This window comes from Scomber japonicus, chromosome 22, assembly GCF_027409825.1.
Source record: "Scomber japonicus isolate fScoJap1 chromosome 22, fScoJap1.pri, whole genome shotgun sequence".
NCBI lineage: Eukaryota > Metazoa > Chordata > Actinopteri > Scombriformes > Scombridae > Scomber > Scomber japonicus.
In genome coordinates, this window is record NC_070599.1 from 9,593,729 (window position 1) to 9,619,490 (window position 25,762).

General features: G+C 40.0%; 3 protein-coding genes across 3 annotated transcripts in view; 1 reads left to right on the forward strand and 2 right to left on the reverse strand.

The window, feature by feature from the left end:
* Positions 1 to 887: 887 nt before the first annotated feature.
* On the forward strand, positions 888 to 4,323 carry LOC128383452 (carbohydrate sulfotransferase 12-like). The gene is made up of 5 exons (XM_053343072.1): positions 888 to 990; positions 1,682 to 1,857; positions 3,022 to 3,165; positions 3,304 to 3,611; positions 4,083 to 4,323. The coding sequence occupies exons 1-5, from the start codon at positions 888 to 890 to the stop codon at positions 4,321 to 4,323; spliced, it is 972 nt and encodes a 323-aa protein (XP_053199047.1).
* A 499-nt stretch (positions 4,324 to 4,822) lies between these two features.
* Positions 4,823 to 7,517, reverse strand: ndufb11 (NADH:ubiquinone oxidoreductase subunit B11). Its single transcript, XM_053343365.1, has 3 exons — positions 7,281 to 7,517; positions 5,824 to 5,954; positions 4,823 to 5,037 (listed from the first exon to the last, which is right to left on the reverse strand). Exons 1-3 carry the CDS (start codon positions 7,449 to 7,451, stop codon positions 4,908 to 4,910), a joined length of 432 nt encoding a protein of 143 aa, XP_053199340.1. The 5' UTR covers positions 7,452 to 7,517; the 3' UTR covers positions 4,823 to 4,907.
* A 2,345-nt stretch (positions 7,518 to 9,862) lies between these two features.
* The window catches only part of sema4f (sema domain, immunoglobulin domain (Ig), transmembrane domain (TM) and short cytoplasmic domain, (semaphorin) 4F), a 51,289-nt gene continuing 35,389 nt past the window's right edge, over positions 9,863 to 25,762 (reverse strand). Inside the window, exons 2-15 of the mRNA XM_053343351.1 lie at positions 19,566 to 19,711; positions 18,990 to 19,049; positions 14,724 to 14,822; positions 14,421 to 14,532; positions 14,165 to 14,284; positions 13,891 to 14,045; positions 13,622 to 13,803; positions 13,322 to 13,460; positions 13,007 to 13,220; positions 12,781 to 12,890; positions 12,517 to 12,662; positions 12,021 to 12,076; positions 11,664 to 11,854; positions 9,863 to 11,530 (exon numbers count right to left, since the gene is read on the reverse strand). Of these exons, the coding sequence (XP_053199326.1) occupies positions 10,805 to 11,530; positions 11,664 to 11,854; positions 12,021 to 12,076; positions 12,517 to 12,662; positions 12,781 to 12,890; positions 13,007 to 13,220; positions 13,322 to 13,460; positions 13,622 to 13,803; positions 13,891 to 14,045; positions 14,165 to 14,284; positions 14,421 to 14,532; positions 14,724 to 14,822; positions 18,990 to 19,049; positions 19,566 to 19,711 (2,456 nt within the window). The 3' untranslated portion in view covers positions 9,863 to 10,804. The remainder of the gene's footprint in view (positions 11,531 to 11,663; positions 11,855 to 12,020; positions 12,077 to 12,516; positions 12,663 to 12,780; positions 12,891 to 13,006; positions 13,221 to 13,321; positions 13,461 to 13,621; positions 13,804 to 13,890; positions 14,046 to 14,164; positions 14,285 to 14,420; positions 14,533 to 14,723; positions 14,823 to 18,989; positions 19,050 to 19,565; positions 19,712 to 25,762) is intronic.

Genomic DNA, 25,762 nt, shown 5'->3' on the forward strand with positions numbered 1-25,762 from the left:
GAAAAAATGTAAAAATGGAATATGTCAAGAATGAGCAATAATCCTACTGAATTTCAAGAACATCAAAGCAACTTTACTCCAACCTGATCCTGCATTTGGGGGCATTATGGTGCTTGCTGGCCAGAGTTTTCAAGCATCCCAAGCCCCTACAAAATGCAGAGGTGTGGGGGAATAATGATCATCTTTACAAAAACTAAAGGATATTTCCATTTTCAGCACCAGGGACTGTTGGCCACACCTGCTTGGGTCCTAATAAGTGACACACCCATTTTTATTGGACAGAGCATTTGGCACTCAATACGCAAAGAGGTGTGGATGAGTTTTAAACACTGGATAAGCTGTGCCCCTCTATTGTTACACTCATATTTGTTTGTCTTCTGCTTAATGGAGTTCACTCTGATCTCAAAGTCATCATACTGCAGTGGTGATGAAACTTTTGCCGATAAAGATCTCAAACAGTATTCAGGATTCCAACAGTATACAGACATGTTCCTGTAGGCTGAGGCAGTGATCAGTGATTTTCCCTCTGAACTTTGCAGCAAGGTGAGTGATTTGATGATTATGTGTGATGTTTTTACTGAACTCTAGAGCATAAATAGAATATGTCGTGCTCATTTGAAGAACAGTGAAAGTAATGCATGTGGCTTCAGCTTCAGTTTAAATGTGTACACCATGTTTTTTGCAAAGTGTAATATATTATGTAAAATCCTCAGTTTATCTGTACTGTATGTCTTTTGTGATGTTTTTATAGAGTAATTCATTAAGAAAGGAATATTGGCTTAATCACTTTTACGAGAGTAAGGAAGTGCTCTTAAAAGTCTGAACACTGACTGTCATTGTTTCTGGTTTATCAGTAAAGGCTGTAACATTGTAAAACTGCAGCTGTAATGGCAGCACACAGAGGATACCTGCTCCTCCTTGGATTTCTGGGATTCATATTCCTCATCATTTTGTTCTATTACCAATGGGACATTTCACAACAACAGCGAGGTACAATATTTTTTCCACGTGTATGTGTGGGCAGCTGTCTTTCTATCTTTGAAAGAATCAATTTCAGTTAAAAAAAAACAACATTGTGAAGACATTTTGGCCGGTCCTCAGGACTTCAAAGGGCAATTTGAGGGTTAAGACTTGGTTTTAATGTTAAGGTTAGAATTGGGTTTCAGGGTAAGAGTTGGGTTTGGGCTTGTAGTTGTGATGGTTAAGGTTAGGGTAAGGGGCAAAAGAATGCATTATGTCAATGAGTGTCCTCAGGGATATAAAGGGATACAAACATCTATCTCTGTCTCTGTCTCTGTGTGTGAGAGAGATAATAAGGATAATATTAACATAAGGATATACTGTAAAGACAAATGAGTCTTCCCACCACTGCTGCTCTTTAAGAATGAACATGGTTTGTGTGATGTACGTTTTGTTTGTATTTTATGCTTCATAGCCAGTGCAACGAATAGGTAAATAATAATCCATCAGGGGATAGTGAGTGGTAGCCTCACCCCTGATTGCTTTTGGATTATCATGGATTACATTCATTTAACATAATTCCTGTCTTTAGCCAGGCGGGGGCTTTGAAAAAGGCAAATGTTTGACTTTGACTTTCACCTGAAATCATCAGTCATCTCCACCATAAAGCAGACTAAATTTAGCACTCATAATATTACTATTTTGGTTCTTCTTATCACAGCAGAGAGGACGTATCAGCAACAGGAGCTGAGACAGCAGCTGCTAAGAGAAATGTGCAATGGTGACAAAGAGGCATTCTCTGAGGGGAAGTACAGTTTAGATGACTTAAGTGACGAAGAGATGAAGAACTTAATTGTGGATGACAATCACGGCATCATCTACTGTTATATTCCCAAGGTGATAAACACATAAAACACACTCACAGTACACAATGTGGACACACTGTCCTCAACAACTATTCAAGAACTTGCTCAATTTAGTCTTTTTTCATCCCTAGGAACTCAATTCTTTCACTCAGCATTTCAGGCCTAAACTCCACTTACAGTACTTGATGGCATTTTGCATTTGAACTCATCATATTTGGTTCTTTCTGCTACAACGCAACCCTTAAGTTTAAATGTAAATGTTTTTTTTTCTTTGTATATTCAGTCAAAGTGATGATAATACTATATCTATACCTGTCAAAGACTTGTGGATTGAGTTTATAGGTATCTGTAGTATAAAATATAGTGTATGTTATTGTCAGGTTCAGGCAACCTAAAACACTTAAAATATCAAACAAAGGAAGACAAGACAACAGGATTAGAGTTTCTACTTGCAAGGAGAACGGACAGAGATCTGCTCAGTTACAATCTCCAACCCGCTCTGAGCAAACCTTGCAGAACCCTTTCTTTTTATTGGCTTCAGGATTTCCCTAATTTACATAGTCATTACTGCTCTAAAGGGTGGGGGTCACAAGTCGGTCACAAATCGGTCACAGGTGGACACACACACTTCAAAGACGTCCTGAGCAGGGTCACAAGTTCTGAAAAACAATTTTAAAACAACATGCTGGTAGACTATAAAGGTCAATGTTTATAGAAAGGGGTAAATATGAGATAACTTTATGTACAATAATTCCAACAGTCAGTGAAGGACAGAAAGACTATTACCTTACTGTGTATATACGTATTTACTGAAATTGATTGGATTTTTTAGTTAGGGAGGAGTATGTGGATTTTATATGGTAATAAGACTTTTAGTGAAAAAAACCCATATCAGACACAGATTATTGTTCCAAGCAGAATATTTTTATGTCTAAATACATGGTCCTTGAGGGGTCTTTAACTTGACAGAAGAGCTAATTAGAAATGTCTAAATACATGGTCCTTGAGGGATCTTTAACTTGACAGAAGAGCTAATTAGAAAATGTAGCATTCTAACAAGCTAAACTAAGATGGTTAACGATACCCGTTAAACATCAGGATGTTAGCATTGTCTCTTATATCACTAAGCTCAAAGCACCACTGTCACATCACTGCTAGCATGGCTGTAGACTCTTAATGTTGTTCTTATCTACAGGTGGCCTGTACCAACTGGAAGAGGGTTATGTTTGTCCTGAAACAGGGTGAGCCATATGTTGACCCCATGTCCATCTCTGGTGACTTGGTCCACGAGGCAAATGAGCTCACTCAACTAACCAACTTCTCAAGAACAGAGATAAAGGTCAGTTCATACAGTGACATTAGAAAAAGAAAGTGTACCTGTCTTTGTTTCTAGAGTAATTAGACTTAACAAGTGTAGTATATTAGTAGCTGATTCAGTGTGACAGAGGGTTCATATATTCTCATTTGTTGACTACAGGTAAGGCTGAAGTACTACAGCAAATTCATGTTTGTCCGGGACCCGTTTGTCCGTCTTATCTCAGCCTACCGAGACAAGTTCCTGCGGTACAATGAGTACTACTATGAAAACTTTGGCCGGACCATTCTGCGTCTGTATGGGAATAATCCTGATCCACCACAGACTTTGGAGGAAGCGTTCGCATCAAACATACGCCCCTCTTTCTACAACTTTATTCAGTACCTCCTGGACCCCCTGACAGAGAAGCAGGAGCCCTTTGAACCCCACTGGAGGCAGATGTACCGCATGTGCCACCCCTGCCTCATACAGTAAGATCTTTTGTGTGAATGAGCTGTAGCTATAAAGGTAACATCCTCTGTGTTGCCTCTGGACTGGACCTTGCAGCACTGTTTACCATGGTTGAGGTTTTCAATCAAATCTAAATAGAGGTGAATTATTCAGCTCAAACTCCAAGAACTGTGGATCCTGCACTTTCCATAATGCATCTCGATAGCATATCTTTGTTAGACCCTTCCTGCCAAGCAAATAATTTTGTCTTTCATACTCCACACCCCCAGTTTTAATGCAATATATCTTTTAAAGAGTTATAGCCTCTGAGCCAAAAGCTCAGATCACCCCAATGACATCATTAGAGTTATTTTAGAAGATGTCAGAATGCTTCTTCAAGACCCCAAAAGCCGTTGACAGTAAAACTGTGCTGAATAGTATTACTAATAAGTAAACTAATGTAAAATTGGTGGAATGCACTTTTAACATGAAATTGATTTGTTTTTTTCCAGGTATGATTTTGTTGGCCATCAGGAGACTCTTCAGGACGATGCCGAACTGCTGCTAGGTAACCTGCAACTGAAGGATGAAATCAATTTCCCGCCTTCTTACGAAAACATGACATCCCCTTATTCAATGTCGGATTGGTATGAAACAGTGCCCCTAGAGGACAGGAGGAGGTTGTACAAGCTCTATGAGGAGGACTTCAGGATGTTTGGCTACAGTAAACCCACCACATTGCTTGATGATTGAGATGAAGTCACAGTCTACATTTCCCTATGCAACCAGTGAGCATAGTAATAACAATATTTAGATCTGAGGCAAGAGTAATCAATAGGATTTTATACAGATAAATTATAAAAAGAAAATAATAAATATTTGATTAACTGGTATTCTGTCATCCATAAATTATAAGCAGCATGGTTGCATATCAGCTTTCATTTGTTTAGTTAAAAGTATGAAATAAAGTGAAATGGGATCAATTTTGATTTCAGGCTGGAGGTTTGTAACACTTTGGAACACAGACACTGCACATGTCATCAGCTGTAGTATGTATTTAGTTCTAAGAGGAAAATATTAGCTTGATAACACTCAAGAGATGTTAGTGCTGTGCCTGTCTACCTGTCCAGTACCAAACAGTAGACAAGTTAGCATCTGACTTAACATAGAGGGACCTTTAGTAGCAAATTCGGCAGACACCAAAAGATGGAGGAGAGTAATATTTCACAAACTCATTGTCCACTCATAACAGTTACACAAGTCAACATGTACAATATTTATTCTGTCATAGAGAAATACAGTTATCCTGAAACACATTAAGTTGGACGTTGGACATCCTACTCCTCTCCAGCAGTGGGCAGAATAAGCTTGCTTGGGTCATAGTAGTTCTCCGTTATGAGAGGAACACCCTCTTTCTCTTTCTGCACGATCAGACGCTCAGCCTCCCTTCTGGCCCACTTCCGCATGCTGGAAAACACAGAGAGAGAGAATATTTTACCACTATACATCAATAATAAACCCAAGCTTGACTGTAAACTCCCTTTAATCCTCCCACTGAGACCAAACCTGTTCAGATGCACCATTTGCTCGCCAGCCAATCACATTTACAACTGCTGACCGAAGACCTGAACCACAAAGCAAGTTCAACCTAGTCTGGCTTTCTTTTTTATTTTGGATAACCTGTATCACAAACCTGATTATCAACTAGCTGGGTTTTCCAGATTCATTTGTTAAAGCAAAATTTCTAGTTCAAATTGCTGGTTTCAGCTTCTCAAATGGGATTATTTAATGCTTTTTATTTAAAATATACATGGCAGTACGACATACGTGTTCCTATATTACTGTTACTGCTGATATTTTGTTCTACATTGTGCTAAACAATATTTCTACTGTTTCTACACTTTGATCACTGTTAAACTATTATGTCACCGGTCAATGTTTTTTATGCATAGTTGAGTTTATGTCCTTTCACTCAAGTCTCCTGAACTAAATGTGAAAAGTGCACAAACTGTAATTTTGTTGTGTATTTTATCATGTACAAGTCTAGACAACTCTTCATTATAAAAATTAACAGATAATTTATCGATGTGTGTTCTCATCCATTTTTGTTCAATATAAATCTAAGAAAGCCAAAATATTTGTATTTGAAAATAAATCCATGTTTGGTTTGTTGTGATAGAACTGTTTTCATCTTTTTTTTTTTAACAACTGCAAAAGTGATACCAGATATCAAAGCCTGAAGAGAGAACTCACCCGTGGTCTGGTAAGTAGTTGATAAATGTTCCTCCGATGACAAGAACCACTGAGATGCCAAAGAAGAAGCCCACTTTCATGTTCCAGTCATCCACCACGGGATCGCTGGAGAAGCCATGGTAGTCTGGATTCTATGAAAACACAAATATATGACATGATCACACTGACCTCCTGTAACAGCTACATGAGTGTCAAGTTTGACCTGTAAGATTCAAGTTTTAATGTTGTTGTTCATCATCAGTGTAACAAGTGTGCTTCCTGGTAATAATTCAGTTCTAAAATCTAAATGGCTCTAAATTGGCTACTGACAGTGCTGCATCTAAAAATGTCACAAATTTAGTCATTGAAAAAGGAATACTCAAAACAGGTTTATTGAAGTAGCCTAGTATTTAGAGACAGTGAAAACACTGATTAGCATGGGGTAGAACAGAGGTGTCCAAACTATTCCATAAAGGGCTGTGTGGTCTGCAAGTTTTCATTCCAACCAAAGAGGAGCACACCAGGTTTGACTCATTTAATCAACTGATCTCAGTCTTCAGACAAGCTGACTGGTCAAATCGTGCCCTCTTGATGCAGACGCACGGTCCTTTATGGAATAGTTTGGACATGCCTGGTGTAGAACAACACTGGTGAACATAACATATAGAACTGTGGAATTAGACAAAAATGGGTATGGAAGAGGAAGCTATCACTGGAGTTGTACAGCATCAGCCCAGAGAGGGACCTCCATTCTCCTGATAGCTGGAGATCATCTTCAGGTCAAGCACAGACAGACAGAACAGAAAAGCCTATATCAGACTTTGCTAACTCTGAGTAACAGCACACCAGTGACTGTGTTACTTGGTATGTTTGTTTGATCCACATAATTGAACTGACTGCAGCGTAGACAGAGTAAGTAAGCCTGATTGGACGTGACACGCAGTGCATTCTGGTTGTTGTAGGATTGCCCTTTAATAGTAATATGGAGAATCTACAAACTTTTTCTGTTGTCTCTAGACATGGGAACCAATTTAAAATATAAAAATAACTGTTCTTCAGCTTAGGTGACCTAGTTTTAAAACAAAGTTATACACAAAGCAGTGAAATGCCCCTTTAATTTAATGCATGTTCTTATTTTAGTTTATCACTTCTTCTGCGCCAGTTCTTAGTTTTTTTGTTTGTTTTTGACTCAGCACCTGGACAAGTGTATGTTCTTTAAAGTCTATTAATAAATTCAAATTGGCATGCCAATCTGTGTAAAAAGCAAAAGTCATAGTCATCCACCATGAGTGTTGTAAACAAAGGGAGCTGAAGCTGACAGTAACGCGGGTAAAAGCTGCATACAGACCTGTAAGTTAGCTCTGATACAGAGGACAGAGGGACACGGTACATTTTAGTGTAATAACACGTTTAATATGTCAGAGCCACTGTCTGCTGTGTGTGTGAGTGTGTGTACATGCTCCATGAGAGGAACTCACCTTCACATAGGGGCTGACCTCGCCGTGTCCGGCCTCTGCAGCGGGGTGCAGCTCTGTCACAGCGGCCGAACCGGCGGCTCCGGTAGGTTTCGACTGTGACACATACCGAGCTTGAACATTCGAGAGTAACCGGGGGACAGCGGGCCCGTACCGCGTCAATCGGGTCAACATGTCGCCGCTATGGCTGAATCCAATGTCTACCCTCTAGACTTCTGGACTAAAGCCGTAGCGAACTTCCGGCGCACGTACCTTGACGTTTACGACGTCACTACGTCTAGTCTGCGGGGACTTCCTGTGGCGCCACCAAGTGGAGTGGAGTGTAGATGCGGCATCGAACTATAAAATAACTAATTATATTAATACTTTAAAGAAAAAAACCTGAGAACAAATACAATTGAGAAAATAACGCTCTTTAACTGTATGTCTTTAAGGTTCAGTATCAGTTCCCTATCTCAGCATCATATTTTGGACAGAAATGCAGAAAACTATAAAAATAACACTTTCCCAGATTTACTATTTTAAATAATGTGCTGTTCAATCCTGTATGACTAAAACACATCCTGGATTTGTTTATTTTTTCTAATTTTTCTTTGAATTTTGTGCAATCACCTTCCTTTTCTCTCTTCTTCCCACTGCTTTTGCCACCTTCATTTCAGCTTATGTTTTATTGTGATATTCATTTCCATTTGTCAGTGTGATTAATTTTTGTGGCTTCCTTTTCCTGGCACACTTGTCAGCTATTTCATTTGCATTGATTCCTACATGTGCTAGTATCCATACAAATGCTATAGCCTACTTGGTCACACAATTTCAATTATATATAAAGTTGGGTATATCTCTATTTAAAACTCCTGTTCTTAAAGCTGGATAATAGCAAGCTGGAATGAGAGCATATGCATATATGAGAGCATTCTCAAAGGTGTCCATCCCTGATTCATTTGCTAATTTTTTTAGGTTTAGGTTTAGGTTTAGGGTTTTTTTTATAGGTTTTTATTGTCTATGGATAGAAAATAAATGTCCATTTTCATCAACAAAATTGAACAACTTCCTTATTCTTACTTGAATTAATCTTCCATTGAAAAAGTCCTTGATCCAACTTGACATCAGGCCTTTCACCCCAATATACTTAAATTTATAATTCTTCCTCACACATCACATCATGGGTCTTCTCATCTTACTAAGACACTTTATGTTGTTTTTTACTTTAATTTGTCTGTATGTATACCATTAATGTGAAGGATGGGTGGGTGGAGGATTACATACTGTACTGAAATATGCATCACAGCCACCATCCATAAAAAGCCTGGTCTCTTTAAAGGATGGTGCCATTTCTAATGGAAAATTCTTTGTCTAAATTTTTAATGAATATGCTCTATGGTACATGCAAGTTAAGGGTGCTACATGCACTAGAACATTTTTAAAAGTTATTTTTATAATCACTGTAATACTTACGTCAACTTATCTTTTCCTATCCAAACTTTTAATATCCATTGTCAGAATCCATTATGTTATTTCTAACATTAAAAGCAAACTGGCCTGGCTGTCTTAAAGTTGTGATGCAACTAAGCTTGTACTGAACTGCTGGTTTAATTTTATTCTAATTCGCTGTCATTTGAGTCAATTTAAATCTGCTTTCTCAATGTAATCCTCTTGTTCATACTGGCTATTAAGAGATCCCCTTCAACACCACTTTTAATATAAGTGATGGGGGGCAGAAACTGTCACACTGAATGATATCAATACACATTTATGTCTGAAACATGACTATTCATGGCTTTGTGGCTTTTGGCTTTTATCCTGCTGAATGTCAGTTTCTATTACAGGCCATATCCTGTCATTTCCCCACTGACACTATTATACTGTCAGGAAGCATTAGCTCAATTAAGGAGAAGCACAGAGAATATTTCATCTCCATTTTCTCCTGTGATGTTCACTGTGTCTGAAATGAGCTTTAATCTTATTTAAATCATAACTTAGAAAGATGATATTTGATAAGAAAGCTTCTACTTTCAAATATTCAAAGTATAATGTCTTACACTTGTACTGATATGTCTTTACTCAGAGAGGCAGATGTTTTTTAATCTTTTTATCTGAATTTTAATCAGAATATCTGTTTGATTCAGGGGCAATTTAGAGTTTCCAATCAGCCTAACCTGCATGTATTTGTGCTGTTGGGGGAATCCCAAGCAGACACAAGGAGAACATGCAAGGTTTATGGGTAATTTTCCAAGTCAAGTGTGGTGAAGTTTGCACCCTATGCAGACTCTTGGGTAGTCTTCAGAAAATCCACTTAAGCACCCTTGTGAACTTCATGAATTGGGTATGAACTCACCATTTTATGTCTTAAAAAGATACACACATACACCCGTAGCCACATAGACAACTTCACACACACTCACACACACAAAAGGTGCAGAAATTACTTTCAAATCAGTGAACTCTCTCACAGTCAGACTTTCACCAGACATCTACCAGATAGGAGCAACTTTTTTAGGCTTTATTACAAAACAACATGACAAAAACAATACATTGTGTACGTTTTGAAATCCACACATACACACAACAAGGAGATGGTGGTTTTGTGTCTGGACAGGTCCATTCTGAGAAGCATTTGCACTCTCTGTCAGTAACTGTGAAAATGAACAGTGGCAGATCTGGACAGCTGTCAGTTCTTTGCATGCTGTGCATTCTTTGTTTTCCACAGACATAAATCTGACAGGTGACTGTGAACCTTATCATCCTCTTGACCTTTGCAGCAGCGTAGGCAGGAACAGCCCCATCATGGTCACTGTGGCTCATCTGCTTCCTCAATGAATTTATGGTTCATTAGTCTCTGACAGTGACATCTCTCAGTCTTATGCCCAAGATCAGTGCAGTTTGACTGGGCAGTCTATGGCTCAATAGTCCTTTGGTGCCTTTGGACTCATCAAAGTCTGGGATTGTGTTTAATTTGTGTGTCAGAGAGAGAAACAGAGATAGACAGAGAGGTGCTGAAAAAGTCAAATGTGCAATTTTTTTTCTTTTGCAGAGCCATTAGGAGAAGAAGAGAATTAGACAGCAAACCACAACAGAAGACAAGGAGAAGGATAGTATGGCTTTTCTATGCCTGCACAAGCAGACATATAGTCTTTGATTTTTTGAAACATTTGAATTGTGTCTTATCACGCTCACTTTCAGACTGTTTATATATACATTTATATGTACATCTGACACACTTATTTAGCTGTGGCTCCCATCCTGAGTGACTGACAATAAGCAGTCTATTCCAACAATTAAATATGTTTTCTGTCTCACAGTTCTCTCCATATGGAATGATTCAGCTATCTTTCTCACATGCTTAGACATAACTTATCATATATTTCTTTTATATCTCTTCACTCTCTCTTCATGCCACAGCTCCCATCCAAAGGCATTTGGCTACAGCCATTTTGAGGCCCGTTTTGCATTCCTCGCACTGTTATCAAGTTTATTTGGAGGATGCAAAATGGTTTACTAGTACAGTAGAGCATATTTGGATCACCTTTTCATATTGAGCTTTCTTCACACTTAGCCAGGGGTGCTGGCGATTTATACACAGGAAGGTTTGCAAGTTCCTCCTCTAGTCCTTTTAACCCTGCTAATCCATCCCCCAGCCCTTCATCCACCTCGCCCCCCTCTCCCGACTCCCTCTCTCCCCCCTCAGGCCTTCCCCTCTCCCTCTCCCCCGTCCTTCCATCCAGCATGTCTGCATCTAAAATTTCGGAGGGGAATTTCAGATGGCTGTTGCTTGTGTTGCAGTTGGAGTACAGGGAATTCCCATGGCCATTGCTGGAGTTGCTGTTGATCAGGGTGCCGCTATAGCTGTTTCCATGGTGACCACCATTACCCTGGTTGCTGAGTAACGTTGTGGTCGTATTTGTGGTTGCTGTCCCATTCCTTTTTTCAGTCAACCGGAATCCTTCAGACAGCAGGCTGGCACTGCTGGGTGACTGTGGAGTGGCTGAGGAGCCAAGCAGATCCCGCCCCTTCTCTGACGACAGCGAATTATCTGGCAGGTGGTGGCCCTGGCGCCCAAAACTGCGCCGATGTATAACCAAGCAGTAGAGAAATACAGCAAATCCTATACCACCTAAGAAGAAAACGACATAGAAGGCCATGAAATGACGACTTCCTGCTATCGCCACTGCTCCTCCAGCACTGGGGCCCTCTAGTGTCAGATGATAGGCTGCTCTGCGACAGGGGGTGGGGTCTCTGACACTTGGCCCTGCCTCCTGCAGTAGATAGATATGACAGAGAATAGGAAGAGAGAGGTGTGACTTAGTATTTTCAATCAGCTGAGAAACAGAATTTAGTGAACACGGCCTTTTAACGGTAGGTGTTCATATGTGCATGTTTTCTCTGTACCTGGCACGTGCAGATGTATTTTCCCAGGCTTTCCGTGGTGACGGTCACCTCGAGGTCAGAGTGGTGCTGCCTCGTGTGTCTGTGGGGAGGATGCTCCCAACTACAGGGCCTGGGAGACAGTTGGAAGCATGGCAACAGGAGGCGTAGACCTATGGAAACTCGCAGCTCCCTCATGGATGGGGAGCAACGCCCTGGAGGGGAGAACAAACAGGAAGGCTTGGACTTAGACTTAGAGACAGATATTTCAGGTAAATATGCAACAGGGAATAATAATTATTAATATATTCCTCTTTAAAAGCGATGAAGAACTTGACAGTTACATTGTCTTTGATTAGTTTTCAAAGGGGAAAGCCTTACCCTCCGTTGTATCACATTTCCTCAAGGAATCGTCGACCATATCACCTGGAACAGGTCTGCACACACACAATACATATAGATATATAAACAGTATAATACACAATGGCTGAAAAAAATCATTGAATTGCTTATTCTCTCTTTTTGTGTTGTTGGTGACACTGCATAATTTGTCATTGTATGGAGTAAATGACACATTTATGAATAAAAGACAAATTAATTAATTCATATACTAATTTGTGATTTTATAATGTGACAGTCTGCTAGTGCTGAATGTAAAGGAAACACAGGTGTGCTTCCTAACTTTACAAACTCTACATTTCTTACACACTACATTACTTTACTATTGTGACTATTCTAAAAGTGTGCTTAGGTGTTTGGAGAATCTTGGTAATTCAAAAAGATTAATTATCAAAAACATACATACAAATCATTTCCTGCCTTTGCCTTTCACTTTTGGGGGCCTTCAATTTCTCTATGATGCTAACGTAGTACTTACTCTGCCGTTGTGTACTGGCAGGCATCTTCCTTCCACACGCAGCCCAGTCCTCTGGCTCTGGCACACACCTCACAGCTGGGATACACACCGCAGCCTTCAGCATGGACACGAGCCAAAGACAGAGGGCTGCCCACCAGAGTCCGGCCCTGGAAACAATAGGAACCATTACAGAATCACTGAGCACAAAGACTGATGTTTCCAGGCACTGTAGATGAATACATGGAGGTGTGTGAATGTGAGTGTAGTGCTGTGCAGATCATTTACCTTGTACAGTAATATATTATTAACAGGCTCCTGTGATGTGAACAGAGGAATCTCATGCAGTAAGGTGGCATTTTGTCCCACTACTGCCACACGATGGAGCTCCCCACGGTCTGCAACACACAATGTTTGGTTTATTTTTGATTTACTTGTTTTATAAGTCAAATAATGAACTTGAAATTATGACATAAACTGTTTTTAGTATCCATGTCAGTGTAATTTCTATCACCTGTTCCAAGGTGCAGCACTGCTCCCCTCCGCTCATCTTTGCTTCCCGTCTGTGTTACAGCCAGTTTGGTGTATTTGATCCCTTTTCGGACCAGCAGGGGCGCTGCAGTAACACTGTTCTCCATCAGAGGGTACTCTCTCACAAATGTCAGCACCTTGTCAGGGAGTTTCAGTGAAGATTCAAACCCTTCAGCCTTCATAGCGTTGTTCAGACACTGTGAGAAAAGATATTGTCTGAGTCATTTACAGTAATATAACGCAATAAAAGACATTGCAAAAAGCAGATACAGCAACAGTAGAGGTGAAGGTTTAGTACCTGGCCGGGCCTTGGTGTGGGGACAGGTTCAGGGCTGATCCGGTTCTCGCAAGTCTTTAATGCTTTAAAGGGACCGTACATCACTTTGCTGATGTCAGACAGACTGAAAACACACACTGCTGATAACTCCTCGTTTTCCCTGTGACACAGACACAGGAACAAAGAAAGGAAGGTCAAAGTGATGTTACTTTTGGAGGCAAAACGTTGTACGAAGTCTTACTATCCTTTAAACTTTTAATATGCAGCTACAGTCAGCAGCCTGTTAGTTTAGCTTATGTGTTAGTGTGTTCCTCAGCTCACCATTGAGAGGTGAAAAGCCCATAGAAGTGTGTGCTGCTTGGGTCTCCTGGCGTGTGTTGAGTGGTGAAAACATCGGTCAGGATGTTGTAACGCTGGTCACTGGGTTTGTCCTCACACACCAACTGGGCCTTGAGAAAGGTGGTCCAACGCCTCTGCAGGGTCTTCATCCCTCCCACATCCGACTGAAGGAAAGACAAACCCAAATTAATGCAAGGCGATCAATTGGTCAATGAATCAATGAATCAATCGAGATATTACCAAGAGCTTACCTTGCAGACTCGTGCCACCCTGGGCACCTTGACTTTGGTATATAGGTCGTACTCCCTGGCCACCTCATTGAAGAAGAAGTAGATCTTGTCATCATCTCCTGTCGGGTTGCTGTCTGCATTCTGCTCTATGAAAGCTGAGCTCACAAACTCTGGGTCTGTGAAACACACACACACACACACACAAATGTACCTGTTTACACACTTGTTCTTGTGTGAATGTATGATAAATGTACGGATGCCTGGTGAAAGTTGTGTGCAGATGTGTATGTCTTACCATTGAGCCAGTTGCTGGATTGTTCAGTTCGGATGCGCTCCTGCTCACGACCTGTTGCCCGGGAGATGTCGAAGAGTGTTCCCAGGAAATTGCTGGTGGTTGCTGTGTACAGGGTGCCACCTATAAAGATAAGAAAAGAGAAAAAAGGTGAGTTTTATTTAAATACTGCATATAAGCCTTTATAATGATATATTAGATTGCAATGATATGCTGATCAACAAACAAACAAGTCATCAGTCCTGCAATCCTGACTCACCTGCCATAACAGCCGTGTAGTGCTGACTGGGCTCAAAGGGACACTTCCCCTTCCCTGTCTCCATCTTTGTCCCCCCATTCTCCACTTTCTCCAGAGTGAAGGAGGAGATATCCTGCAGGACGACAGGAAAAGAGAGAGAAATGTTAGAACTACAAAGACAACATCTAGATGCAGAAATAAAGAATTCACTTTTCTCTGCAGTCTTGTTTCAATGTGATCTGTTCAGGTTGCATTTCAGTTAGGATGAATGTGTGTTTCCATGCAAACACAGACCGACAACAGGATAAACACAACCACACTAACCAGGAAGGCACACTGGGGGTCGAAGGCGTAGGTGCCACACACGTAGATGCGTCCATCTCCTAGAAACTCTAGCAAGCGGATGTAGTTGTAGCAGTCCACCTGCAGGGGGAGACAAACATCCAGAAATCAAAAAGTTGAACATCCAGGTTCAACTACAAAATAAAGGAAAAACAAACAGTACTTTTTAAATTTGATTTTATTATCAATAGTCTGACTCAGTTTCTGGGTATGAAACATCTTCTCCATATGAAGAGGAGCTTCTTTTTACAGTTATACAATAATAAATACGAGTTTAAAGTATAGAACTTTATCATGTCTTTAAATTACAATTTGATTAGTGTTTACAATACATAACTACAGAAATATTCACAACTCAGAGGATACGAATATAAACTAATATTTATTACAGAAATCTATAGTATTATACATTCTATTCTATTCTATTATATATATCACTATTATATTGTATTAAATATTATATACTGTATTAAATTAATTAATCTGTGTTGGTGTCACATATTTTTGTAAATTAACTATCTTGTTTCAGAACCAAAATCGAAGCTCATGGAGTTTGGAGAGGATTCTCAGAATAGCTGGAGTATCAATGATTCTGATTGGAAACCAGAGACCCTCACTGCTGCAAGAGACACTCGAGACCCCCATTTATACCAGCAGAGACCACTCAATCACACACACGCACACACACACACACACACACACAGACACACACACGCACACACACACACAACCACAGACACACACACACACACACACACACATACACAGACAGACAGAAACACACAAGCATGCACACTGTAACAGAAAACCATTATTCTCATGCATAAATCATATACAAATGCATAAAAAAACAGCATTTTGTGCTCCATTGTCCCATAAATACATAGTGTAGATTATGTATTTGTTGAGAACACAAGCCCCCCCTTCTCTCTTTCTCTCCATCTCTCCTTTCTTTTACAAATACAAACACATTCAGTCCATATCTGTTATGGAAAAATACCCTCCTTTGTTCCTCCTTGGTAACCGTGAAACCATGACGCAAGCAATTTCGGTGAACTTGTGTGTGTGTGTGTGTGAGCCTTTGCGTGCAAAAACACATACAGTATGCCATCCTGGATTAGCTTCAGGCATGAGTCACCTTCACTCCAGGGACCTGATCCTGTCTGATGCCCAGATCATATCCCCCAAATCACTACCTAGCCATCCTCAGCACATACTAACCTTCGCGTAGGTACAGCTCCACGTAAGACGGACAGAGAGCCACATAGAGACAAAGAGAGCTCAGGTTGGTAACAACGGGATCATCTTGGGATTATCTACTCCTTCAGCTCAAATTAACCTCAATTTCTACTAATAAGCTTCATTTCCAATCCAGCATGAGGTGAATCGAATGGATCTATTCTATTCCACTCTGTTCTATGCCAGTGTGTCGGAGGCCATAATTCAAACTAATTATGCTTTCTTATGTTAAAAGCTTCCGTGACTTCAGTGTGGACAGTGAAAATTAAATGACTCGCCACCAAAACATCTAAAAAGCTTTAGTGACACTAAGAGCAATTTAGTAATAATTACAGAGAATTACATGTGTGTGTGCACATGGCAGGACTTTATTCTTTTTTCCTCCTAATGCTTGACTTTCAACCTCTATTCTCTCACTTCTTCTCCTCTGCTAACTTACTCTTAGACAGTACTTTCTTACACCAGATTTCATAGCAGAGTGATATTATCATAAAACAAGCTTACATCTTTTTTTCTTTTAAAGCTGCTCCAATCAATATTTTTAGATCAACAATCATGTGTAATATGAAAGGTGTAATTCATATTGACAAACCCACAGAGTATTATCACCCAACTTTGCATTGTTTCCGTCTCTTTTAGCTCACTGTTTGATTTGAGTTTTATGGCTTTATTGCTATGTTTTTATCTCACTGCCCTCATTGTCATTTCCCACCACAACAGGCAGCTGCTATCAACAAAAAAGCTATAAAAACCCAATTTACAATACATGACAGATAAAGTTAGTGACTAGCTGGTGAGCTTAGTGGAGCATTTAGCAGTTAAAGAGTGTCATATTTCCTACAGGAGCTGATGAAGTCCAAAAAAGGTCTACTGTATAGGAGAGTGGATAAGTTGAGAGAATACTTCAGTGATAATGTGTCAGTGTTAGTTCTAACAGCTTGTTGCACTGCCCTCTAGTGGCCACAAATATAATACAGGTTTAAGCATACAAACAACTCCTTTCTGGTTTTAAAAAATTGACCAGGCACGCATCTTCATTTAGGAGTGTTGATAGCCATCTTTTAACAGCCCCCACAAAAACATGTACATTATCTAGGAGAGTCTCCAGTCAACACCAGATAATATCATCTTATCAGTCAACAGATATTGATACGGGAGTCACAGGATGTTTAATATTAGATTCCAAGTAGGCTAGGATGTGGTGGATATTATTCCAACAGAGATTTGTGTGTTACAGTGAATGCAAGTCCAGTGAACTAGCATTTTATTTTATTTATTACAACATCCCTAATTTCCAGTGTGTAGTAACATCTTGGTACGAGCAGTGAAGGATTTTGCAACATGGCAGACGTGTCCTGATTTGTCCTTCTGAGCCTATGAGCGAGTTAGTTGCAAGACACACACACACACAGAGACACACACACACACACACACAGAGACACACACACACACACACACCACGTCTCAGGTACTGTCTTGTTATGTCTGTAGTCTTGTCCCTTTTCTCTCCTGCACTGCATCTCGCTCTATCTCATAACAATGCTCCTCATCCTTTGTTGCTTACTCCAGTCTATCCACCCCCCCCCCCCCCTCCCCACCCACCCACCCACCCACCAACCCCCCTTCTTACCATTTCCTTCCTTCTCTCCCCTCCTTCTTCTTCCAACAGACTCACATATAATCTTATAATCAATGTCTTTGGAAAAATACAACCCTTCTCTTTACGGTCATTCACCTTTTTTTATCGCCTTACAGTGTAAAAACGATAACTACCCTGATGATTGTATAAAGTGAGTCAGAACTACTAAAGCTCTTTGTTTCCTTGAAAACACTGACCTTCCATTGGCTTTGTTTATCTTTACACTTGACCTAATTTTGCTGAACTTGGAGGCATTTATCAGGCTTGTTTTTTTTAGCATTATCAGGTCCAGTTAGCATGAGTATACAGTAGTTGAGGTATTATTCTCCATTAGAAGGATAGATTGTGACACTTAATACTAGTACTGCCTGGAAAACTGTCAAAGCAAACAGAGTGAGACATAACTCGACAAATAAAGCTCCAGTGTACAGTTGGTTGACTGTAAACAATTTGGTTGATTTCCTATTGTTGACAAAGCATAATGAGATGTACAGCTTGAGTGTACGGAGCGTCCTATTTAATCACTTTCCTCAGACGGTTTATTGGACATCTGTGGCTTCACATACACTCTCTCTTACTCTTACTCTCTTTTATTACAGAGATCCAGTACAGACACACACACGCACACACTCACATATATACACACACACGCATATCCCTGATGAGGACTTGGCGTGATTCCCAGAACTTCCCATCCCATTCCTAACAGTAAAGGGTTGTGACCCCTACATAAGCAGCCATGCTTGAACACACAATACAGGCACCAGCACAAAAAAAATTGCACATTTCAAATGTTTGAGGGCACTTAAAACCAACAAACCAGCGTTGCTAGAGTTGGGATTGGGATTTGAGAGCACTTTATCACATCTAGATATCACATGTAGATTTAGCTTTCAATAACTGCACGAACAAAATGATGAAATAGTGTATTATTTGAAAAGTAAATCCTCAAAGACTGACACTAAAGCACTAAAATTCAATAATAGATTTGTTGGACTTGACGTTTCATAAAGGAAGATGATATTACAGAGGTTCAGTGAAGTTTCAGAACATTTAAATGACACAACACACGTTATCTGGACCGGTAAAAAATTCAGAGGTTGCGCTTACGAGGATATTCCTGGATGTTTCAATAGCATCATCACTCACAACAAGGTTACAACAGGATTATTGGAGGAAAGAACTACTGCAAATACTGTGAGTCACTGTAAATCACCCATCAGTCATAAGTATGTGTTCCCAGTACCTTTCTTACAGCTCTAGGATGAATACAGTGCTCATGTGATGCAGATATTACTGTAAACTGAATTAGACAACAGGAAAGGGTGTGTGAGAGGAAACACACACACACACATACACACAGTGCTCACCTCTGTCTTTCCCTTTGCGACACATGACCTCCTCTTCTCCTCTGGCACATCCCAAACAATCTGAAGCAAGAGAATAACATTAACAATGACTCCTTTCTAATGAACTCTACAAGTATCTGGAATCTGAAGCAGTTAAATGGAATTCAGTCATCATGTATATTAGTATTTATTCCTGTTAGTCCTGCTGTGACAGGTCAAAACAGACAAAAAGGATGTTAGCGCAACAGTTAAATGCATTCACAATGAATTTTCCAGAGACTCCTAACCTCTACCTACGCAAAAAAACTGTAAAATTGATTTTTTTTTTTTTTGACCATGCAAACATCACTTAGCATTTTGAATCCAGTCTAATAGTCCCATATGATATTTTATGGTTAAACATAACATCACTGCAGTCTAATATACTACTCTTTGCCCAAAGGTCAAGCAAAGGTCTAACTTGGATGTAGCAATATTAAGTGGATGTAGCAATAATAAGTGGATGTACTGTAGCAATATTAAGACCCCTTAAATCAAATATGATAACTACTGAGGTCCCACTCAAAAACCACAGACACAAACACACATCTCTTCTACCTTGCGCGGTTTTTGGTTGAGTTTGTTGATGTCCACGGCCAGTATGGCGTCCCTGGCACCGAGGAAGAGCGTGCCTGTGCTTTGGTCCAGTAGGAAAGTGCTGAAGTTGGCCACGCCCTCTAACTTGTCCGGACCCAGCATGATGTCTGAGGACAAAGAGAGGGAGAGGTGAGATTTTCTGTTTTCATTCATCAGATCTAACATCAGTTCTAATGACAGAATCAGTGGACAGGAAGCTTGTGAAGCCGACAGGAAGCTGTACAAACAACATAGAACAAAACAAATCTCTTTATTTCCTCCTTTAGCCATGGAAATGTGAGGAGGAAAAAAAGGTTGCCAGGAGGAAATCAATCAAACACCACATTCCCAGCAAGTGGTTTAAAGAGATAAAGAGATGAGGGGTGAGAGACCCATGTTTCATTCTGCCCTCGCACACAATCACAGCTACAGATTAAACCCTTTAATCCTTCACAGCGTAACTCTTTATCATTCTTTTTGTGACTTTATTTCTTATTTCCCTTCTTTACGATCATACAGACGACAAACAACGATCTCCATTACTCTTGAAACGTCCTTCTGGATCTCTACATGCTTGTATATCAAATATTTTTTCCTACATATTAATTCCAAGTCAAATCCACTGCGGGAAGAAATACAATAAACTTAATTATGCATAATCATGACATATAATGAATAATGCAATATACTTGTACATAATACATGATGTGTAATCTCAGCTATATTTGTCTCCTTAATCTCAAAACTATCACATGAATCAAATCCCAAAAGCTTCCAAATTGTGTTTCAGTTCTTGTTTCTCTTACTCTATCCGTCTGCCATCATCCACCACGGGACAAAGCTCTGTCTGAGTATGAATGTGTGTGTGTGTGTGTGTGTTTGTGTGTCAGTGTGTCCCAGCTGCTGGGAGGAAAGAGCACAGCTGTGTACTGAACTTCTTTGGAGTGGTGTAGCATGTGTGTGTGTGTGTGTGTGTGTGTGTGTGTGTGTGTGTGTGTGTGTGTGTGTGTGTGTGTGTGTGTCTGAAGAAATCCTCAGGTTTTTTTTTTTTGGTTTTTTTTTAAGTCCTACACAGCTGATCTTTTTTGACCTTAATGAAAAAGGCCAGACATGCTCAGAGAAAGAACAGAAAATCCACAAAGACAGTTTTATTACCAATGAAGGTAGAACCGGTAATTGGTTTCTGAATTGCTACATCCCTGTGAAACACCCACACACATGCACAACCTCATCACACACTACAAAGAAAGGAACACATTGAGCTACAGATTAACTCAACAGGGGACAGATTAAAGACTAATGCTAATGAATGAAGCCTGTGAGATTAATTTAACCTCAAACGAATCAACCAAAGCTAAAAAAAAAAAGAAAAAAATTACATACAATTCAAACAACTAATGAAACATGACTAAACACTCGTACTTGTTCACACACATGAGCAGATGTAGACTCAAAAATTAATTTAACGTACTGCGCTAAACATCTGGGACAACACTCACACACAAAAACATGAACACGCTAATGAACTACTCTGGCAAACTTGAACCAAACCATATTTTTGATATCACAATGACTCATAGCTGAGTCCGAAATCACTCCCTATTTACTTTATGGTGCACTACAGTATATTTAACAGTCCCACCAGGCAATGTGCAGCATTTTAATGATGCAAAAATTACAGTATTGCAACACTTAACCCCTCTGTGATCATGTAAAGTGATGATTTTCTTATATTTTTGTCAGAAATCTCAATTTAAAGCTCATTACTTGAGTAAATGAGTAATGAATGAGTGAATCAAGGACTGATTTCAGACACACACACACACACACACACACACACACACACACATACACACTCTCCTCTACTTCATGTGCAGGTGTTAAACATAAAAAATAAACCATTAAACAAGCAACAGAACAAACTTCTTCATTTTTGTCATGTATTGGCAAAAACACTCACATGCATGATTTCCTCCTCAAATATAATTATTCCCTTTCATATAATCAATATAATTGCTCATGGGGGATCATAAGCAAGTTAAGTATTATGATTATGATTGATTATGATTATCTCAAATGGGTAGTTTTGAAGAACATGATCCCCCCACTTTGGCAGAAGTCCACTACCATCGCAATCATCCTGTCTTCCTGTTATGGTGGACCCTACTCAAAATACCACATCAGGATATTCTAACAAATGATGCTCGGCGTTGACATGGTTTTCCACTTAGAAAAAAAAAAAGACCCCAATACGCTGACATCTGCCTGTAACTAAATCACAGACATCTTCTCTCTCCCCCTGCCTCCACCCAGACTCCCTCATCCAGTCAGTCTGTGTCTGTTTCCCGTAAAAAAATTCACATGAATGTCATTTCTCATTCACTAAGAAGCCATCTGTTCAGCTAAAAGCCTCCTGGCAGTCAAACAGCGAGCCCCGCTCTGATTTGCTCATCGGATGGCCATCACTTCCTGAAAATCAGCCAGTGTGAGGAGAGAGACTGCAGTCTGTTGTAGCAGATGCATATGACAGACAGAGACACACATACACACACACATACACACACACACATTTGTTTTACTATTCCTCAAATATAAAATATGTGGGAGTCTGTTTGTGTAGTTTAGTGCCTTTTTTCCACTTTTGCACACCAATGAAATAAACACTTTCCCCTTCAATTTGTCAATCAAAGATGACTTGAAATGAAAAATGAAGGAGATGGGAAAGGCGGCGACAAAAACAATGGAGACGTTTCAGTCTGTCTGTCTTCTTTTCATACTTCTGTCTCTTTTGTCTCTTCTTTTCTTCTGCTCTGTCATCCATCCATTTTTTTTCATCACCCTGCAGCCTCACTCAGCCATTCACTCTACAGCCTCTGTCCTTCTGGTGGTCTAATACATACACACACACACACACACACACACATATATGCTTCGATGTAGACATAAATGTTAGTGACACAGGCCAAAGGCAAGGTCTGCAGAGATGTCCTTGTAAACTGGTCCTTGCTGGCTGTGTAGGACGTAACGACAGACACACACACACACATATATATGCACACACAAACATGCACGCGATGCCACCACCTGCCGTGCACCCTAATGCAGAGAGATGATTCCTAGAGCTACACCATCTGCCCCTCTCTCTCTCTCTCTCTAACACACTCACACACCTCTAACCCTACACATCCAGACACACGCCAAAAAAAAAAGGCACGACGCATGACTCAGAAAGAAAACAGAACATACAAATGACTTCTTTTTCATCTACTCTTTCTTTGTCTTTCATCTTCACGATGACATACGTAGCTGTTTGTTAGCAGCTCATTATGAATAAATTTGAGCTGACATGTGTCACAAGGGAGGAGAAGATGCTCTGCAGGTTGGTTAAATGCCTCCTCTTTGACAGCGGCAGCCTGCAGCTCACCACGTATCAAATATCACGTCCTGCTTGTGTGTGTCTTTGTGTGTTCGTTCAGTACCGATTCATGTGTACATGCGTGTGATGTGGTTGCACGAGCAGATGTGTGCGAGTTTGGTGTTGACGTCATGTAAAAGGCCACATGTTGCAGCGGAGAACATCAGGTCAGGGTTTTCACTTCTAATTTCTACAAACTTCACACAGCGCCTTTTTAAGAAGCTATGATGCTACATCTTTGAACAGAATCATTTAACAGTACAAGAGTGATAGGTTCATAGAGTGGATCTCATGTCAGTAAGCGCCTTTTATCAATTCATTTGACATAATAGAACATGTCAGCCAGGATCAAACTATTTTCAAGTATGCTCTTTGTCTTTAATAGAAAAATACATTTATGATAACTGTATCTGTATTTTTATTGCCATGCTTTTGTTGTTTCTGGGTAGCTGAGAAGAACCTTCACTTTTATAATACAAGAAATTCTCTATTTTTTGGCCACTTCAGGGCCTTAAAACAAGCTGTAAACAGAACCCTGGACATGTAACCCCATTTTACAGTACATATACATGGTGATATTATTATACTTTTATCTGATGAGTGGAATACTCACTCCCGCTCTGTTCACCTGATAGACGCTAACTAACTCTGTCCACTGTTTGGGGCTGGTTAGTCATACTGGGTTTATCAGAGCTTATTTGCTGAGAATAGCTGCGCTTGGAAATGAGGTTGATGAGAGCGGTGAGAGAGGAGCAGAACTGTGAGGTTGTGGGCTGTAAAATCAAAGCAATGATCTAAAAAACCTTAAAAGTCTCAGTAGAAGTGATAGAAACAGCAGATGTGGGTGATAATTCTCTTCAGATTTGTTACTAGGAGTGACACCTTTCACATTATCTATAGTCATTTCACCGTTAAAGTAAAAATAGTGATATGGCAGATTTAACTATGCATGTGAAGCAGGTTGTTGCTAAAAAAAGGATTCTTCGCCCACACACCTTCCCTGTCCTCCCTGGATGAATAATATTACAAATAGGACAGTAATAAATAAAGGGCTTTTTAAATGCTACAATGTGGACATAACTGGAACAATAAAAAAGACAGAAAATTAGGAATGGCACATCAAAATAATTCAAAAGTGGCGCAGAAAACCTGGCAACCTGACAGCCTTTTAAAAAAAAAAAATCACACACAGGGTATAATTTTAAAAAGCGACTGGTGTGAGTATAAATGAATAAGCAGTCCTAAAATACAAAATCCTCTCCCCTGCCATGAATCTTTCATTCATAATACATTAAACATGACTGAGGGGCAGCCAGGGAGAGAGACCAACTGTGTATGTGTGTGTGTGTGTGTGTGTGTGTGTGTGTGTGTGTGTCCATTAAAGGTTTAATAAACTGGCTTTTGCTCTGGGGGACCAACTCAAGTCTCTAGCTGCAGGGCATTGCGGGTTAGGACCAACCAGGAAGTGATAAATTATACACCTCTCTCCTTCATCTGTCAGTCAAAACTGACGAGATGGAGAGAAAAGATGCAAAGAGGTGCACACAACATGCTCCTGCCCCCACATTTTTTTTAACACACACACACACACACACACACACACACACACACACACACATACACACACACTGGCCCCTACGGTGAGACAGGACACAGCTGCATGAGTCCCACACTCTGCAGAAACACACATTTATAGCAATATTATCCACTCAGCCTTTTTCCAGCTGCTGTTTCCTCTGAATTGTTCCGCTGAAGTCGATCGCAGACAGATGTCCTCCACAGGTTAAAGGAATACACCAGCTCTTAGCAGACTGTCCCATTAGAGGGCGTACCCATTAGCGGCCTCCCTTGCGTCATGCTAACACTTCAGCATGCATTATGTTAAGTGACAGCAGACAATAAGCATCATCTTAAGTGAGACAACTGGTGTGTCTTTTACACGTGGCTGTTAAGGCTGACTGTGTTTTTCATAAGTAGAAAATAAATGATACAAATTATGATGATTTATGACTACTGTTTAAGTCAGTGAAGACAGCTGAACATCTGGCAACATCATTTCTGAGGACACTTATAACCAAAATGCACCAAAGGAACACAGGGTAGCCATCAGTAAAAGCAAGTAAACTCAAGCACTATAAAGGCTGTTCAGAGAATAAAATGAACTTCCATTGACTATATTCTGTTTGTGCTGTTCAGACAGGATGAAATCTATAATAAACAGTAGTGTCATTTGAATATGATTCATAACAAGAAAACTACAGTGTATGCTCCAGCCTCCAGACAATAAAAAGGGTTTCTTACATTGTGCATGTGTGTGTGTATGTGTGTGTGTGTATGTAATGTTTGGTTAACCCCTTCTTATTGTTCCTAAATGGTTCATTGTCTTAGCTTTGATTGATGACAGAGGTCAGCTATTCAGGCATATCCTGTCTCAAGAGCTGTTTCTAGAGTGTCAAAGTAAGACAGAGGGAGGGGAGGGGTCAACGAAGAGAATGTGAATTGAAAATGCAAAAATAAATATAAATAGGCCTGCATCTGTTGTGTAGACAGATATTTTCCTGTAGATTTGTTGTGTTTCTGCAGTAGAGACAACATCATCTCTTAGTCATTTATCATGTGTGACAGAGATGAAGAGAGGGAGAATGAAAGAGAGACAGACAAGCATCCTCTTGTAGTGGTCATGGTCAATTTCAGCCTTTTTTTTTTCTTCTTCCCCCCCGGTCAATAAATGGGCCTTACACAGGCATCAAAGGATCAAAGCTGT